The 19,373-nt window shown below is 34.0% G+C and overlaps 1 protein-coding gene across 6 annotated transcripts in view; it reads right to left on the bottom strand.

Moving 5' to 3' along the window:
• Window positions 1-411: 411 nt before the first annotated feature.
• The window catches only part of UBR3 (ubiquitin protein ligase E3 component n-recognin 3), a 225,737-nt gene continuing 206,775 nt past the window's right edge, over window positions 412-19,373 (bottom strand). For all 6 annotated transcript variants that reach the window (XM_038584782.1, XM_038584784.1, XM_038584785.1 and 3 more), the window contains 4 exons: window positions 10,010-10,189; window positions 4,056-4,265; window positions 3,135-3,274; window positions 412-2,837 (listed from right to left, as the gene is read on the bottom strand). In XM_038584782.1, the coding sequence (XP_038440710.1) occupies window positions 2,720-2,837; window positions 3,135-3,274; window positions 4,056-4,265; window positions 10,010-10,189 (648 nt within the window). In that variant the 3' untranslated portion in view covers window positions 412-2,719. The remainder of the gene's footprint in view (window positions 2,838-3,134; window positions 3,275-4,055; window positions 4,266-10,009; window positions 10,190-19,373) is intronic.

The raw sequence follows: 19,373 nt of genomic DNA, 5'->3' as shown, positions 1-19,373 counted from the left end.
CTGCCTGGTGAGCTTCAGTATGGAAGAGCAGGGATGAACACTGTCAATTCCAATAAAATCAAACATCACTCAAAATAAACATTATCATAAAGTCCTTTAGAATTCTGAAGTCTAACTGGAATTTTCAGAAAGCAGCAAGGATTATAGCAGTGTTCCTCAGGTCTGCAAGCTCATTTCCTTCTCCCCAACTTCCAAGAACACACACACATACTTAGCAAAAAGGTTTGCATCCATTTTGAGACAAGGATAGAAGAAACAGGAACTACCTCTGTAAATAAAAGATATAAGGGAAAGCAAACCTTTTATATTTAACTCCACCTTAAAGCAACTTTCCTGCTATGCTCACTTAGATATATTGTTGTCAATACCTTTTAAAAAAAAGAAACATGTATAAGAATTAAACATTTTAAGGACCTTTCACAAACCAAATGACAGTAGGTTTTTATTAACATATCTTACAATGTTGATTATTCCTAGTTTTGTAATCTCTGCTTAATTATAAAGATTGATTTAACCTCTACAGTAATGTACTGTATTTAAATGATCATTCATACAAGATATCACACCAGTACATTTTTTTTGAATAATATACACACATCACTCTAGCTTGGACCTGTTATTTTTAAAAGTGGGCTTATAAATGGGACTTATAAAAGTTATGGGGAAAAAAATTAAAGTTCTAGTTTAGCAGCATGCATGTATGTAATTCAAGTACAATTTTCAACCAAGTGCTTTTTAAAAATTTACTGGTGACTAATTCACCAATATCAAAATAAACACTATCAAATACCCAAATTTTAATGTTAAGGCTAATATTTTCACTTCACATCCATATGCACAATCATAAAACATTCCATTTTAAATATGTAGTAATCAAAGTCTGAATACATTATACCATGTATATATAGCATCAGAGTTTCAAACTGTAGAATTATTCAAGTTCATGAATCCTGTAACAGTATTTACTAGAGATTTAAATTAGCATTTTGCTCTTCAACCACACTTACAAATGGTCTGGTATTCAGAATGACTGATGCAAAAAATATGACAGGCTGAACTTATGATACAGTATTTAAAAAAGTAGCAATGTGTTGGAAAGGACAACTATTTAGTTAAACAGAATCAGTCTTGTCTTTCAGAAAGTTATCTTAATATTTTGGAAATGTATATAAAAATAGCAAGCTATTTCCATGTATTTTATTGTAGAGCTATAGGTAATTTTTTGATGTTTTAAACACATTTGAATATGTACTGTTCTGCTCTATTTTAATGCAAGGCCATCATTTAATGTCCATTTTCACATTCTGTAATGTCATGTCATTCAATAATTTTTAGAACATAGATCTGACTTTATTTTTGTATTTTATCATTAGATGTTTTTTTAGTTTATTTTACATGTAAAAATGTAATTTTATATAACAAGCCATGGAAGTCCAAAGTACCAGGAATTGCTTGATAACACTATATATTAAATAATCATCAAATTACTAAATCATTTGGAAGAAAAATCTTGTTAGCAATATATAACATGCTTTTCTGTAATCTTCCTTCTCTATTTATAGAGTGGGTTTTTAGCTCAATCATTCCCATTCTTACTGATTAAAAAAACTCAACAAACATAAATTGCTTTTCGCAGCAGCTTCTAAGAAGAATGCAGATGCATGGCTCATTCGTGAGGGTCATCACCACTGAGCCTCTTTTTTCCTTTTAGGAAACCAAGCAGAAATAGCAGTGATTATGCTGCACAAATACAATATAGATGAACCTCTTGAGCTGACAGGAAAGTTCCAAAACTAAGCTTCATTTGTGGGTAAGTCTAATAAGCATTTCCAACTCAATCATTTAAACAAAAACTTGGTTGGTAATAAAAGGTGGGCATGCACAAAATCAAAATCTGCCATGTGAACGCTCTTAAAACTTCTGATTTTACAGCAAAACTATTTGTGTATTAATACCTCAAGTAATTCACCGACTGAAATGGCAAATTTTGATTTTTAATGACTCCCTTCCCCAACCACGCATATGTCCCCCAAAATGTACTGTATTATATTAACAGCAGCTATCTACTTATTTTACAACTATTTCAATTATTTACCTGGGGAGAATATTTATGAAATTCCTGAGAATGAATTAAGTTTTCAGCAAAGCCTTAAACTTTTAACAGATTCCTCACAATAAGAAAAAATTTTAAAGTCCTACTATTAGACCAACTTTTACTATACAATATTTCACATAAATCATGTTTTACATTTTTTTCTAATTACATACAGCAAAAATCTCAAATCAACACAAGAATGGGAGAGGGAAAGGATGCATTGTGTTTAGCAGATGCAAATTAAAACACACAGATATAAAGAAGCAGTAAAACTTTAAATAAATCACACCCACTCTAAGTATCAATGAATAGCTGATATGCATTGCTGGGAGAATCATTTTTAAATGATTTTGTCAACAAGTTGTGCTTCTTATTAATTGTGGACTTAAAAAAAAAAAAGGACCACTAAAGAATGATTTAACTTGTTGTTACGTTCTCCAGATATTTAAAAAATTTTTTATTATACCATTAATGTGATTACCAAGCACCTAATTTTGGAAAGGCTTTATAATATATGTTTTCTTTTTCTCCTTCAGCAAAAGCGTTAATCCTCCAAATTAAGGTAAAGCTTATTGTTGATAAATTCTTAATGAAAATGATATAATGCAATGCTGAGGTGGTGAGTCACAGTCCATTGTAATGTGGACCCCATCTTTTATTGATGTGATCAAAAGTATGAGAAATCCACTGTTGCTCAAGAACTTTGTATCTTTCCTTACAAATGTAGAGAGGTTTGCCTCGCCTAAAATAAAAAGGAAAGAAAGGTGTTAAAAGTTATTTAATCCAATGAAGATTTCACACATACTTTTAAAAAACAGATTCTTAATGGCAAAAATCTCACACAGTGGTTTGGTTTATTTCATATTTCCTTAGCATGTGGATGTGGAAACTATCTCAAAAACTAAAAAGAGCTTAAAATTAATGACTGTCAGAATTTCTTAATATAAAAAAATATTATTACAATTACAAAGCCAGGAATGGAGCATTGTCCTCTAATCAAACTTCAATAAACATTCAAACATATGCATGCGTATCTAACCTAAGATCTCGATCTTCTTCTCCATGAGCATCCAAATACACAGAACCCCAGAGGCAGAAGCGGTGGCCTCTAATGATGATAATCACTGATGCATTGATCAAAAGGAAAATCCCCGTTCCAGCACCACAGTTCTGAGAATGCTAAAAAATTAAAAATACATCAATGATATTCATAATCAAATGGACTTCATAAGAAAATCAAGAATGCCTTAGTTAAATATCATATAAATAATACTGAAAATTTTTGTTTTTAATAAGATTTCATCTAAGTTAAACTTACAATTTCATTCTTAACACTAGATTAATAATACATTAGGAGGAATGTGGGTAAGGATTATCTAGGAAAGCAATTAAGAGCCAACGTAAACCAGATTCAGAGGCTGGCATCCACAATAGCAGGTTTGACTACTGTTTCATTGCCCAACATTTAAAAACCCATGCAATGGCTTAAGAAAAGTTTTGTACTTAAGAAAAGTTTTACTCACTTAAATAAAGCCCTGGGTGTTTTTTTTGTTTTTGTTTTTTTAAACCCTTCTATTGGATTAAAAAGAACAAAAGAACAAGAATGAAATCCTTGTGTACTGTGTATTTACTTCAAAGAATAGTTAATGTGAAGAGCTGGCTTAACTACATATACCACATTTCTTTTTTTTTTTTTTTTTTTTTACATTTTTATTTATTTATGATAGTCACAGAGAGAGAGAGAGAGAGAGAGAGAGAGAGAGAGAGAGAGGCAGAGGGAGAAGCAGGCTCCATGTACCGGGAGCCTGATGTGGGATTCGATCCCGGGTCTCCAGGATCGCGCCCTGGGCCAAAGGCAGGCGCCAAACCGCTGCGCCACCCAGGGATCCCCATATACCACATTTCAATGTGATAGTAGATTTGGGTTTTCATAAATTTTATATTATTTACTACTGCTTACCAATACACATTCACAGTAACTTTGTTGCTTGCAGCAAAGTCCTTTCAGGCACACAAAAGTACCACAAACAAGGCAAACAGCAGGATCTTTAGGAACCTTAGTGCAGACACTACAGGTTTTTCTATGGTAGTACTGAAAAATGGTGTTATAATTCTCAGGCAACTGGAGCAGGTGTGGTAATTTCCATCTTGCCTCTTGGATAAGCAAGGCCTAAAATAAAATCCAAAAATATTCATTAGTCCTATAAACTTAAGTCACTAACACAAAATGCTTGTATTTTAAAGGCCTTTTGTCTTTATAAGGAAGAAACATCTGTCTCTAAGTATGTGACTTATTTTCTTTAATAATCTCTCATTTCCATTTTACAAATGACTTAAATAGTACTTCAATAATTACCAATCTCTATTTTAACATTTTGACAATATGATGTCAGTTTTCAGATTAAGCACCCTGAAACATTTAAACTTGTCGTTACCCTAAGAGAAAAATACTAAACATAAATAAGAATGCATGGGAAATATATCTAGATGTACTTGTTTTTAAATATGCTTAATGTAAAATTTTATTTTATTTTTATTTATTTATTTTTTTTGCTTAATGTAAAATTTTAAATAAACACTTTTAAAAATCAAGTTTTGATCTTTCTTGGATAAAAAAATTTTACTGGCCTTTCTTAAGGTAATGTCATAGTTATAGCCCCTTATTTTTATCTCAATATTTTATAATTTAGAATCTCCTTCTTAGAAAATGTAAAATCTTCTCATACCACAATCTGTTAAGGCCTTTTGTATCCATATGTGCTAAGGCTACAACTCTTCATAAATTTTCTGCTACAAGTATGAAAACAATGCCAAATTAGTTAAGTTTCCCTGTAGAATATACTAAATTCATTATTTGCAGTTGTACAATACTGGTAATAGCACTAATTTTTTTCTAAATGCCTCTCCAGGGATCCCTGGGTGGCGCAGCGGTTTGGCGCCTGCCTTTGGCCCAGGGCGTGATCCTGGATACCTGGAATCGAATCCCACGTCAGGCTCCCGGTGCATGGAGCCTGCTTCTCCCTCTGCCTGTGTCTCTGCCTCTCTCTCTCTCTCTCTCTCTCTCTCACTGTGTGCCTATCATAAATAAATAAAAATTAAAAAAATAAAAAAATAAATAAATGCCTCTCCATTAACACTTAAAATAGATAAAATGTAGTATGAATCTATTAGCTCAAGACACTGTATAGATATCAGGCAACTCATGTGGTGATCATTTCACATTACCTACAACCATAATCTATTTAAATTGATGTAGTAGTTAAGTAGTCAGCTTGGCGTTTATCAATAAGTTCATGGACAAAGTGGCCATGGAAGCAAGGATAAGGACAATATATGGGCTTACAATATGCTATTTGCCTGTATTCAGTGCCCAAACCAGACTGCAAAGATTGCATATTCTGTAATGGGTTGATTATATTGCAATCTTCCATTAGTGGAAAGAACAGCAGTTTGTCCTCACTGAACTTGATCTCTATCTAGATTAGGTTGTAAATTACCCAGTAGCTCACACCACATGGTCTTAAAGAATTTTCTTCGTTAAGAGAGATATAAGGCAATAGGTGGATGTCTATGGAATTAACTGTTCCTAACATATATTCAAACATCTGACAAAACTGTTGATCTTTTAAATGATGAACTACTTTGCTGATAAATTTTTAGATGGTACCAGTTGGGAGAAAATAACTATAAAATGAGGTATATGTTCCTACAGAATGAAGTACATGGTCTAAACTAGCAACCAGTATATATGGGTGATCACTTTCTCACGATGAAATTCATCAGTTTAGAAACCTAGAAACCAGGGAGTGCAAAGTGGTTTGGCACATCTCATGATTACACCTAAGAATTCAGTTTTTTATTTCTGTTTCCTGCTATTCTGGATTGTTCTGTGGTTTTAGGACCATCCTAAAAAAGTTGTGTATTATCCTCCAGCAGAGGATAGGATAATAGTTTTACTGAATTGGAAACTAAACATCATCTGGCCATTTTTAGGTTCCCCATATCACTAGGAGAAGAATGGAAGGCTTATAGCATTGTCTGGAGGGACTGACCCTAACTATCAAGAAGAAAAGAAATATTGCTCTACAATTAGCAGCAGTATATTTTGAACTTAGAGATCCACCCATCACTCGCCATGTCCCAAAGCTTGAAAGGAAAAAATTTAATACAAAACTATTAGGCCTTAATATAAGCAAGATAGAACCAAATCACCAGAAGCTCAGACTTCTCAGAATAAAGTCTAGTTCACATACTTGGTCAAATAAATATAAGCTGTCAAGGTTCTGGTCAAAGAAGGTCTAAGAAGAAAGTCATATATTTGACTATATATTAGCTACAGCTTTATGACCACTTGTAAATGTTCTGGCTTAGGTGGTATTTATTCTTGCAATATGTTCCATTCTCTTCTTCTTTCACTTAATTATGGAATTCAGGGTGATAAGCTGCTAATTAAAATTTTCCAGGCCACCAGGGTGTAAATACAACAAATCACAGAAAGAATGGACATCTCTCAGAGCCTCTGAATTCAGAGAGGTCTGGTAATCTAACTGTTGGGTGTGACTTCAGGTTGCGTACTTGGGAAAGTGGTAGATGCATTTGTGATTATGAATGGAATGGTTACATCATTTTGAACAGGGGAAGAAGTGAAACTGTGAATGAGCATAAAGAATGTCTATGTGCTAACAGGTAAGATATGAAGACAGTGTTGGTTATTTATGTTTTTCAATTTGTCTATCAACCTTATCTGCTTTTTTTTTTTTTTTTTAGATTTTATTTATTTATTCATGAGAGACACAGAGAGAGAGAGAGGCAGAGCACAGGCAGAGGGAGAAGCAGGCTCCACGCAGGGAGCCCAACACCGGACTCAATCCCGGAACCCCAGGATCACAAGTCAGGCTGAAGGCGGCGCTAAACTGCTGAGCCACCCAGGCTGCCCCCTTATCTGCCTTTTATATTATTAACAGTATTACAAGTATTTTTGGAAAATAATCTCCTTTCTGGTTCCATCAGGTTTGATAGGACCGCTCTATCACAAGATCTTGCCTCATCACAAGGGTGTACATAGGATGCAAATTATGCCAACTGGATCCTTCCTCCCAGGAATATCAATCTTGAGCACCACATGGAAGAAAGGAAAGTGGTTCAGGTGCAGTTATCCAGTGGTAGCACTTCAGAGAAAACACACCAAAACTGTCTGTGCAATCCAACTGTATGTCTGTGACCAAAGAATCTTAGCTGATACAAAAAATTAGAAGCAGTAACTCAATTTTTCAAGGTTATTTTTGTTGGACTATTCAGCTCCAGTCACTGTTTATATCTTGTTCAAATTTAAAATTCCAAGTAAAGAAAATCTGGTTGGCCTGGTCAGAGTGAGGATTAGAGATAGAACAGAGTGGAGCAGGGACAAGAGTAGGGATGCAGGTCAGATGGGAGTGCATTCAAATAACTGGTAAAAATTCTGCATAAGTAGAAATAAACAAATGACTACTGTATGGCTATAAAACAGATCCTTATCACTCAATTTTACAAAACGATTAATTATTTTAAAATGATAAATTCTTATTTTCCATCAATATCCATACCAATAATCATACATCTAACATGTAAGTAAGCTTGTTATTACACTATCAAATGAGTTAATGTGTATTTATTGCTTAACCCATGACTCCTATGAAGACAAAAACTTTAAGGACACTCATCACTTTCTCCTGTCCTGGTTCTACAATTATACCCATCTCTTATGCCTAGTCATTCCTTATAGGTTTTCAGATATCAATATCTAACTTCAGATTCCAGTTATAATCTGAAAATAAAGAAATTACTAGATAGAAAAAGATTTTTATACATAATATACAAAGTTCAATTAAGGTCTTGATATTGTCTTTCCTTCAAAAAAAAGGAGCGGTATAAAATGAGATACGATCTCCTTAAGGATTTTAATAAAAAACGGAAATGAACAAAAGCAGAAACACTTATTATTTATGCTTACCTTGCCTTTATTATTCACTGTCTTAAAGATTAAGTCTAGTCTGACATCTCTACCTAAAATACTAATCTTTTATTGTCTCTTGATGTTAAAATTAAAATTCTCATTTTCCCTGAAACATGGCTTTTCTTTCACCAGTTCTATTTCTACCTATGAGATCATCCCACCAGTTAACCATTCCACAAATATTTATTAGGTGACTATTCTATATTGGTACTTTCTAGGAACTAAGAACTCAAGGAAAAGTCAGGAACAATTTTTGCTTTTGGAGCCTCCACTCAGACATATTAAACAAAAAAAAAGTGATAAATATGGTGACTATTATAGGTCATCGCAAAAATACTGTCATACAGCACACAACAGAGGGAGCGGATTAGAACTAAAAGAAGATGGATTATCAGCCAGACCTTTATAGAAAAGGTACATTTATCATAGCCTTGATGAGTGATTAATTCAACAGGAGAAGGGTAGGAAAATTGCTTTAGATAAAAGTAACAGCAATAAGCAATAACATAGATGTTTAAAAATATACAGCACACCTAAGAAACATTCTTCTCTGGTTTGACCAAGGTGATAGTAGGGGAGTGGTTTGGATGAGGTTAGAAAGGCAAGCCAGATGGTGAAAATCCCTGAATGCCATGCAAAGACTTCCATAGGCAATGGGGCACTATCAATGGTGTTTTATTATTTTTTATTATTTTTTTAAGATTTTGTTTATTTATTCATGACCGACACAGAGAGAGAGAGAGAGAGAGGCAGAAACACAGGCAGAGGGAGAAGCAGGCTCCATACAGAGAGCCTGAACATGGGACTCAATCCCGGGTCTCCAGGATCACACCCCTGAAGGCAGCACTAAATCACTGGGCCACGGGGGCTCCCCTCAACGGTGTTTTAAGCAGGATCAGATTTCTATCAGAACTATGTCTACTAGTTATTATTCTTTTAATGCTTTGAGTTCAGATCTTAAAGTCAAGTACATCTGGTCATCAAGTCCTATATATTTTTCTCAGATGTCTCTTGCCTTGGTTATAGTCTGTCTAATTTCTACTATCAGAATAATAGGCCAGATTTTCTTCACCACGTAAATAATTTCTGGCTTCCCTCTCTCCTTACTTCAATTTACCTACTAAAAAGCTATCTAAATTACCTCCCTAAAACACTATCATCACATTATTCAATTTTTCAAAAACCGTAGTTCTACCTATAGAGGAAAATCTGAGCATCAAACCATGGCATTCATAGCCACCTCCCACTGCCTCCACCCTACCTTTCCAATTCGCTCATCTCTAATATAAAACCTTACACGGGCCCAGCTGGCAGCACAGGCACGCAACTTTTACAGTTAAAGACTGGCCTTTTAAATCTGCTACTCCAAATCTTTGATTTTTTTTTAATATTTTATTTATTCATGATAGACACAGAGAGAGAAAGGAGAGAGAGAGAGAGAGAGAGAGAGAGAGAATGGCAGAGGGAGAAGCAGGCTCCATGCAGGGAGCCGGATGTGGGACTCGATCCTGGGTCTCCGGGATCACGCCCTGGGCCAAAGGCGGCGCCAAACCGCTGGGCCACCCGGGCTGCCCCAAATCTTTGATTTTTATGTGACAGTTCTCTTTCCAATAAGTTACAAGTTCCTTGTCTATCTTAAAATTCCTCTGTATCTTTCAAGTCTATGATTGTTTAAGACATTCAATAAAACCTGATGACCTAAAACAAGCCAAAAGTAGATTAATAACTTAGCTTTGTTAACTGAAATATTTTTGCTTTTACACTTATAAATATTATATAAGTAAACCATTTTTCAATATAATTAGTTTAATAAATGCTGCCAAGAATAGATGACCTGAAATTTATAATTCTTCATTATTCTCTTACCCTTTTAGCATATCACCACTGTGACAAAGTAGGTAATACTACTCTTTTTTACATACCTTTCCTTGTTCTGCATGTCTTTCAGTAAATGAATTTATCTCAAAACACCACTGAGATATAATATCAAATGCTGGAACTGGCCAATCCAGACAGGAGGCACTGATGAATGGATGTTCTGTTTGGTAAAACGTTGGCAGAAGTCCCAAGCAGCTGGAAAGAACTGAAAATTCTTCTTCTTCCTTTTAGACATGAAATAGAAAATTCTCAAGGCATTTTGTAAAGAACATTTTGCATTATAGATAATTTAAATACATCTTCATTGATTACTTTTGGACAGTAAGAAAATTTTCTTATTACCTGAGTCAACTAAAGGAAAGTAAAGAGAGAAGAGGCAAAGTAGAGAGAATAGGTTCCCAGCCGTATATCCAAATATCCCCATAGTATTTCTCTTTAAGTCTTAAATGCCATAACATCTGCTTCTTCTATATATTTATTTTTAAAATAGTGTTGTCATATTTCTCATGAATACAGTCTACAGAATCTAACCACTCTATAAGAACAAATGTTTTTGTGGCAAAGGGAGAGTGACTTCTGGTTAAAAAGACACAGGCTGTCAGTGTGGATGAAGAACAACAGTAAAAACATGGAATTGACAAGATGCAGTACAAAACAATTTGCCTAGACCCTTAATGAGTGTGAAACAAAGTCATTTTTTAAAAGAGGGTGGACTTTCTAAGAATTTGAGAGATGTAAGTACCAGCTAAGCTGAAGTTTTATTCAGTAATAACAACAGAAATAACCAAAAAAATCAGTGAGCCAAGGACTAATTTCCTGAGTTTTAAAGGAGTTTGTTAGTCTTATAAACACTAAAATATACTTCCCAGCCCTTCTTTATTTAACTAAAAGACTATTTAGGAGGCTAATATGTTTACTTCCCCTGGTCTACTGGATCAATTCCTATCATCCTTCAAATTCCAGTTCCCCAGGGAATCCTTTCCTGATCAAACCTAATAGCACCTTAGATCACTCCGCTCCATTCAGATAAAGTTAATCCCTCCATACTTTGTAAACACTTCTCTACTTGTGTTTATATTTTCTATTAATTAATTTAAAAATAAATTAGCATTTATTGTAAGACTGTACGAGTAGTCCCTGGGGGTAAGGGCTCTGTCCTCCCAGTTCTTCACACATTATAGACATTCTAAAAACATCTGTTTGTAAAACTGAACTAATTATGTAGATTAAGTACAAAATTCTAAATGGTGCTACAAAGAGAAAAAAAATAATATGCAGGCTGAAAAAAATGTAAATTTTTATAATCTTAGAAATAAGGTTATACATCTCCTACTTATACAGCTACATAAAGAAGGCTTTTTAAAAAGCAACTTTACTGAGATGCAGTATATATACCATAAAATTCACATACTTTTAAGTGTAGTTCAATTAATTTCAGCAAATGTATAGTCAGGTAACTACTACTACAATAAAACTTTAGAACTATTCCATGCCCTCCCAAAATTTTGCTTGTGCCTATATGCAATCAATTCCAGCCCCAAGCAATCACTAATCCTGCGTCATTATAGTTTTGGATTTTTAAAAGCTTTCATATTAATAGAATCAAACAGTATATGTGTGTATGTGTGTGTATATTTATATCTATATTTGTGCCTGGCCTGCTTTTACTTAGCATAATATTTTGAGATTCATTCATGTTATTGTATCAGCAGTCCATTCCTTTTTACTGCTGAGTAGTATTCCAGTGTATGGATATACCAACATTTGTTCACATATTCACTTGCTGATGAATTCTGGGTTTACACTTTTTACGACCACAAATTAAACTGTTTTAAACATTTATGTAAAAGTCTTCATGTGAACATATGTTCTCATTTCTTTTGGTAGACACCTAGAAGTAGAATCGTTGGGTTGTATAGTAAGTGCATGCTCCGCTTTTTAAAGAAATTGCCAAACGTTTTTCAAATTTGACTATACCATTTTGCATTATTACCAGCAATGACTCAGAGTTCCAGGTACCCCAAATTCTCATCAATAACCGTGACATTAATTTGTACTCTTCTAATCAACAATGATGGTGAACACATTTTCATGTACTTGTGGGTCATTTATATATATTCTTATAAGAGAAGTGCTTGTTCAAATTTTATGCTCACTTCATGTTTTTTGTTTTCTTATTGAATTATAATCTTGATATATTCTGGATATAAGCCTTTTTCAATATATATATTATTTTTCAATATATTTTTAAATTGAGATTTTTTTGTATACTATAAAATTAACTTAAACATGTATAATTTAGTATATCACAAAATTGTGCAACCATCACAAACTAATTCCAGAATATTTTCATCACCCTATTCTAAATGGAATTTTTAAAAATTTTATTTTCAGATTGCTCATCACTAGTACAAAGAAATAAAATAGACTTTTTTTGTACATAGATCATATATGCTACAAACTTCCTGAACTTATTAGCTCTAATAATTTTTTGGAGATCCCTTCTAATTTTCCACATATAAGATCATCTCATTTGCAAATAGACATTATTTTACCTCTTCTTTTCCAATCTAGATGCTGTTTATTCCTTTTTCTTGCCTAACTGCTCTTTCTAGAGCTTCTAATTCAATGTTAAAAAGCGATAAGGGCAGCCATCCTTGTCTTGTTCCTGATCTTAGAGGGCAAGCTTTCTATCCTTCAGTATTATGATGTTAGCTATAGTTTTTTCCATGCATGCCCTTTATCAGGTTGAAAAAATTCTTTTCTTTTCCTTGTTTTTTTAGTGTTTTTACCAAGATCAGGTGTTGAATTTTGTCAAACATTTTTTGACTACTGAGATGATCATATGCTTTTAAAAAATCAACTTTATTATAATAATGTGAATTAAATTAACAATATTTTTGTTGCTGAACCAATTATACACTCCTAGGATAAATCCATTTGGCTATGGTGTATTATCCTTTTCTTTCTTTCTTTTTTTTTTTAAGATTTTATTTATTTATTCATGAGAGACACACAGAGAGAGAGGCAGAGACACAGGCAGAGGGAGAAGCAGGCTCCATGCAGGGAACCTGACGTGGGACTTGATCCCAGGTCTCCAGGATCACACCCTGGGCCCAAGGTGGCGCTAAACCGCTGAGCCACCCAGGCTGCCCGTATTATCCTTTTCTATTGGTAATATATTTTTAAAGCTTTTGCTTCTATGTTCATGGAAGATCTGGGTTGGTAGTTTTCTCATGATTCCTGGTTTGAGTATCAGGATAAAATTGGCCTAATAAAGTTTGGATTGTTCCTTCTTTCTCTGTTTTCTGAAGGTTTGTATGTATGGATACAATTTCTTCCTTAAATATTCACAGAATTCACCATGATGTTATCTTTGTTGGTATAAAGTTGTTGACTTCTCTTTTTGGAAGAATAATAATCAAAGAAGCTTAATAAGCTAATTAAACTTTCTTACTTGATACAGATCTAGCCAAGATTTTCTATTTCTTCTTGAGGCAGTTTTAGTAATTTTCATTTTTCAAGAAATTTGTCCATTTCATCTACATGATCAAATTTGTTGGCAAATGTTATTCATAATATTCTCTTATGGTTCTGTAGGGATTTTTCTCCTTCATTCCTGATATTGATAATTTGTACCTTCTCTTTTTTTTTCTTATCCATCTAGTGAGGAGTCTGGCTCCTGGTTAAAAATCTGTGTGATTTTTTTCAGGCCTAACTATAGACAATTTACAAAGTTTTTACTTCACAGGCTTTGTGGGTTGAAACTGCCCTCCCTACATCAGACTCAATACATAACCAATGCATTGAAGTCTCTGAAGGAATTTATAGTTAGGGTCTCAGGACCACCTCCCCCAGTCACATTATTTCACATATTTACATTCCTAGCTCTGGTACCTTTATTCCTAGGCTTCTTTATCTGAAGCCTTGGGAAGGAGTTTCTTCTACTCTTATCCCTTCCCCTGACCTTTTTCTACCTCAGAGCCCATAAACTACCAAAGCCTTTTATTTGGGGGCTCCTTTAACATCTCCCCACATCTGTGCTGATCCACTTGATCCTCAGTTGGTGTGCCATTTCATTCCACGAGGGTAGATGGAACAGGAGGAACTGGCATCTTCCCTGGTTTTAGCCTCTTACTTATACCATGACAGTAAGTGATTAGAGACTCAACTCTCTCACTTTTGGCTTGTTGCTTTAATCAGCTACTCTGACACCTACACCTAGTAACTCAGCTCTCTCTCTTCCAGTTCAGCTGAGCTCCTAACGTTTAGGTTTACCTATTTTACTGATCTTTGCAAAATCAACCAGATGTTGATTTTCTCTATTCTACATAACTACTTCATTGACTTCTGTTCTGACTTTAAAATTTCCTTTCTTTTACTTGCTTTGGTCCAACTTGCCCTATTTCTAGCTTCATAAAGTAGGAATTTAAATGAATGACTTGAGAACTTTCTTCTTTTAAATATAAGCACTTGAAGCTATATCTCTTCAAGAATTTAGTGGCATTCCACTTTTTTGCTATGCTGTTTTCATTTTCACTCAGTTTAAGTATTTTCTAATTTCCTCAGAATTTCTGCTTCGATATATAACTTATTCAAAAGTATGTTGCCTAATTCCCACACATTTGGGAATTTCCATATTTTTTATTATTGATTTTAATTTAATTTTTATGTGGTCAGAAAATATGTTTTATGATTTCAACTCTTATAAATTTATTGATACTTGTATTACGGCTTGGTATATGATATATTCTCATGAACATTCAATGTGCTTGTAAAAAAAATATGCATTCTGCTATTGTCTGGTTAAGTATTCTACAGATGTTAATGACACCACCTTGACTGATAGTATTGTTCAGGTTTCATTTATACTGTGTCTCCTTATTAGTGACTAGTAAGAAAGAACACTGATGTCTCCAGCTATAACTGTTGATTTGTCTATTCTTTCAATTCTGTCAATTTCTATTTATGCAATTTGGGGTTTTATGCACATATATTTTTAAATGTTATATCTTCTGCTGTATTGAGAGAGGGCATTTATTTCTATGTAAGGCACAAAAATAATCTGAGAAAAAAGGAGTACCAATGGTAGAAAAATAGCAATATTTTTCAACTTTATGATAGGAAATCCAACAATGAATAAAAATTAACAAAGATCTACATAAATGCATTTTTTTCTCCTGGGATTCATAGACTATTTCAGGATTACTTGGCTTATCTTTATACAGCAGATGTTGAGCCCAAATGTGGGTCACTAAAATGAGAGAAACCATAGCTAAGGAAAAATTTATGAAAGAAGAACAAAATAAAAGTTTCTCACTTGATTTAGATAAAATAGAGTGGCAGATTATTGTAAACAAGGAAAAGTCATGAGATACTTTTTTTTCAAGATCAAAGAGTAAATTATCTTTTTACTTGTTTTCATTTTCTAGTTTCATTTTCAAAATAAGAATTATGTAACAAGTAAGTTATAGTAAAAGAAATAAAGTGGCTCCTAATATGAAAATGCTCAAGCTTAGGAGAAATGCTAATTAAAACTACATTGAGATATATTTTACTCAGACAAAAGATCTAGAGGCAAAGATCAAATAGTCTGAAAACATGATTAAGGAAACTCATATATTATTATTAATGTAACTGATACAATTTCAGTGAAGGGCAGTTTGGTAATAACCATCAGAACTACAAATGTATGTAAAAGCTGAAATAGCAAACCACTTCAAAGAATTTATTCTACCAATACAATTGAAAACATGCAAAATAATTTGCATGTACTATGATTCGTTGTTGTATCATTTATAAATAGCAAAGAATTAGAAATAACCTAAATGTTTACTAATAGAGGACTGATTAAATACATCCTGGTGCATCATACAATGAAATATTCTGAATCTGTAAAACAAAATGAGGAAGGTCTTCATACGTTGAATATGAAATTATCTCTAAGATACACTCTTAAGTGAAAAAATGCAAGCTGCAGAATATGTAAAAAGAGGACTAAAGAAAAAACACACACCTCTACACACATATTTTTTGGTAGATGTATAAAACGTGTCTGGAATAATACAGAGGAAACTGATAGCAGTTGATGATGACTAAGTGTCTAGGGAAAGGGGTAAAACAGTAATTTCTTTTATAGAAAATGACACAAAGAAATAGACATTCCATGCTCATGCATTGGAAGAATAAATATTGTTAAAATGTCTATACCACCTAAAGCAATCTACACATTTAATACAATCTCTATCAAAATACCAACAGTATCTTTCACAGAAGTAGGACAATCGATCCTAAAATTTGTATGGAACCACAAAAAAACCCAAATAGCCAAAGCAACCTTGAAAAAGAAAAGCAAAACTAGAGCTGTCACAATTCCGGACTTCAGGTTATATTATAAAACTGTCATGATCAAAACAGTGTGGTACTGGCACAAAAATAGACACATAGATCAATAGAACAGAATAGAAAACCTAGAAATGAACCCACAACTTTATGGTCAATTAATCTTTAACAAAGCTGGAAAGAATATCCAATAGGAAAAAGACAGTCTCTTCAACAAATGGTGTTGGGAAAATTGGACAGCAATATGCAAAAGTATTAGACCATTTTCTCACACAAAAACAAATTAAAAACATATTAAAGAGTTAAATGTAAGAGCCAAAACCATAAAAATCCTAGAGGATAACATAGGCAGTAATTTCTCTGACATCAACAACAGCAACTTCTTCCTAGCTATATCTCCCAAGACAAGGGAAACAAAAGCAAAAATAAACTATTGGGACACTTCATCAATATAAATCTCCTGCACAGCAAAGAAAATAATCAACAAAACAAAAAAGGCAATCTACATAAAGGGAGAAGATTTGCAAATGACCTATCTGATAAAGGGTCTAAATCCAAAATCTATAAAGAATTTATACAACTCAACACCTAAAAAACAAACAGTCCAATTAAAAAATTGGCAGAAGACATGGATTGGTATTTTCCCAAAAAACACACCCAGATGACCAACAGACACACAAAACGACGCTCAACATCACTCATCATCAGGGAAATACAAGTTTGAGAATGAGATATCACCTCACACCTGTCAGAATGAGATATCACCTCACACCTGTCAGAATGGCTGAAATCAACAACACAAGAAACAACAGGTATTGGCAGGGTGTCTGGGTGGCTCAGTCAGTTGAGTGTCTGCATTTGGCTCAAGTCATGATCCCAGGGGTCCTGGGATCAAGCTCCACATCGGGCTCCCTGCTCAGCAGAGAACATGCTTCTTCCTCTCCCTCTGCTGCTCCCCCTGCTTATACTTTCTTCTTATGTCAACTAAATAAATAAAAACTTAAAAAAGAAAGAAACAAACAGCAAGTATTGGCAAGGATTTGGAGAAAGGGGAACCCTCTTGTACTGCTGGTAGGAATGCAAACTGGTAAAGCTGCTCTGGAAAACAGTATGACATTCTTCAAAAAGTTAAAAAGTGAACTATGCTATGATCCAGCAATTATACTACTAAGTATTTACCTAAAAAATATGAAAATATTGATTCAAGGGGATACATACACCCTGATGTCTATAGCAACATTATCTACAATAGCCAAATTATGGAAACAGCCCAAGTGTCCAATGACTGATGAATGGTAAAGAAGATGTGGTCTGTATGTATGTATGTGTGTGTGTGTGTGTGTGTGTGTGTGTAATGGAATATTACTCAGCCATAAAAAGAATGAAACCTTGCCATGTGCAAGGCCATGGGTGGAGCTAGAGAGTATTATGCTAAGTGAAATAAGTCAGTCAGAGAAAGACAAATACCACATGATTTCACTCATATGTGGAATTTAAGAAACAAAACAAGGGGTCATAGTGAGGAGAAAAGAGGCAAACTAAGAAACAGACTCTTAAAAAGGACAACAAACTGATGGTTACCAGAGGGTAGGTAGATGAGGGGGATGAGTCAAAGAGGTGATGGGGATTATATACATAAGCAAATATAAATACCACTCTCTCTCCCCTATCTGCCATTTAATACAAGCATGCCTTGTCTTTGGTTACTTAATATATCTTTGAGATTTTTCCACATTAGTACATAGAATACCTTTTCTTTTCTGTAGAATATTCCATTGTATGAATAAACTACAATTTACTTAACCAAGTTCCCATTGATCGATATTTGCGATGTTTTAATTTTTTTTGCCATTTCAGTATGTCTATTCAGCTATCAGTAAATTGATTACCCTATTATTGTACTATAAGAGACATCTATAGGTGGAGTACAGTCATAATTACATGAGATTGAAATAGAATATAACATGCAATATTTTAGTGGTTTTTACAGACTTAATAGTAGAAGAAAATTACCTGTATTCCTCAAAAAATGCTTTGTGTTGCAAGCAGCAGCACAGCTCAGATGTTAACAGTGCGGATTTGGCATCCAGACTAAATGTGTTCAAATCCTGGCTGCTTTAAATACTAGCTGTGAATCCTGAGCAACTTACTCACTCTCTGTGTCTGTTTCCTTGTCTGCAAAGTGAGGATTATAACAGCTATTTCATAGTTGCTGGGAAACTTAAATGAATTTATTTTTTTAAGATTTATTTATTTATTTATGATAGACAGAGAGAGAGACAGAGAGGTACAGAGATACAGGAGGAGGGAGAAGCAGCCTCCATGCCAGAAGCCCGACATGGGAGCCCGACGTGGGACTCGATCCTGGGACTCCAGGATCGCGCCCTGGGCCAAAGGCAGGTGCCAAACCGCTGAGCCACCCAGGGATCCCAACTTAAATGAATTTAAATGCAATGCACTTAAATCAGTGCTTAGCATGTGTCAATATACAATAAATGCTAGCAATCATTGTAATTATTTATGGCAAAACTATTGTTGACAGAAGAAAGCAAAAAGAATTAAATAGAAGAAAGAAAAAAGGATTAAAGGAGATATATCAGAGCACTAGTTTTCAAATTGGGGCAGGTGATAATCACAGTCTCCTGTAAGAGTCTGATAATCATTTTCTTCCAAGAAAACTACACATACACAAACATTTTACAAACAATGCCATGGAATTCAAAAATTCCTGAAGTCCCTGTATAAGAATTCCAGAGTTAAAGGATAAATAAAAGAAGATGCATTTAAATAGGAGAAAATGTAACAGAACCATACAGGTCACTATAAGTAGCCCTATTATGGTAGTAGAAACAGTGTCAGATTAAGACATTTAACTAAATTAGGAAAGTCTAACAGATCACTGTGAAGAGCAAAATGTTGTGTCGGGACATGTACTGGGCACCACTCCTCATGAGCAGTAATGCTTACTGGAATGTCTAAAAATCCTGAAAAATTTATTGTTAAGCTCAAGAGTCTCCTGGCTTTTAGAAATAACCACTCAAACTATTAGCAATGTGGTAAATGTGG

This window comes from Canis lupus, chromosome 36 (genome assembly GCF_011100685.1).
Source record: "Canis lupus familiaris isolate Mischka breed German Shepherd chromosome 36, alternate assembly UU_Cfam_GSD_1.0, whole genome shotgun sequence".
Taxonomy (NCBI): domain Eukaryota; kingdom Metazoa; phylum Chordata; class Mammalia; order Carnivora; family Canidae; genus Canis; species Canis lupus.
Note: the sequence above shows the minus strand (reverse complement) of the source record. Positions and strands in the feature narration are given on the sequence as shown.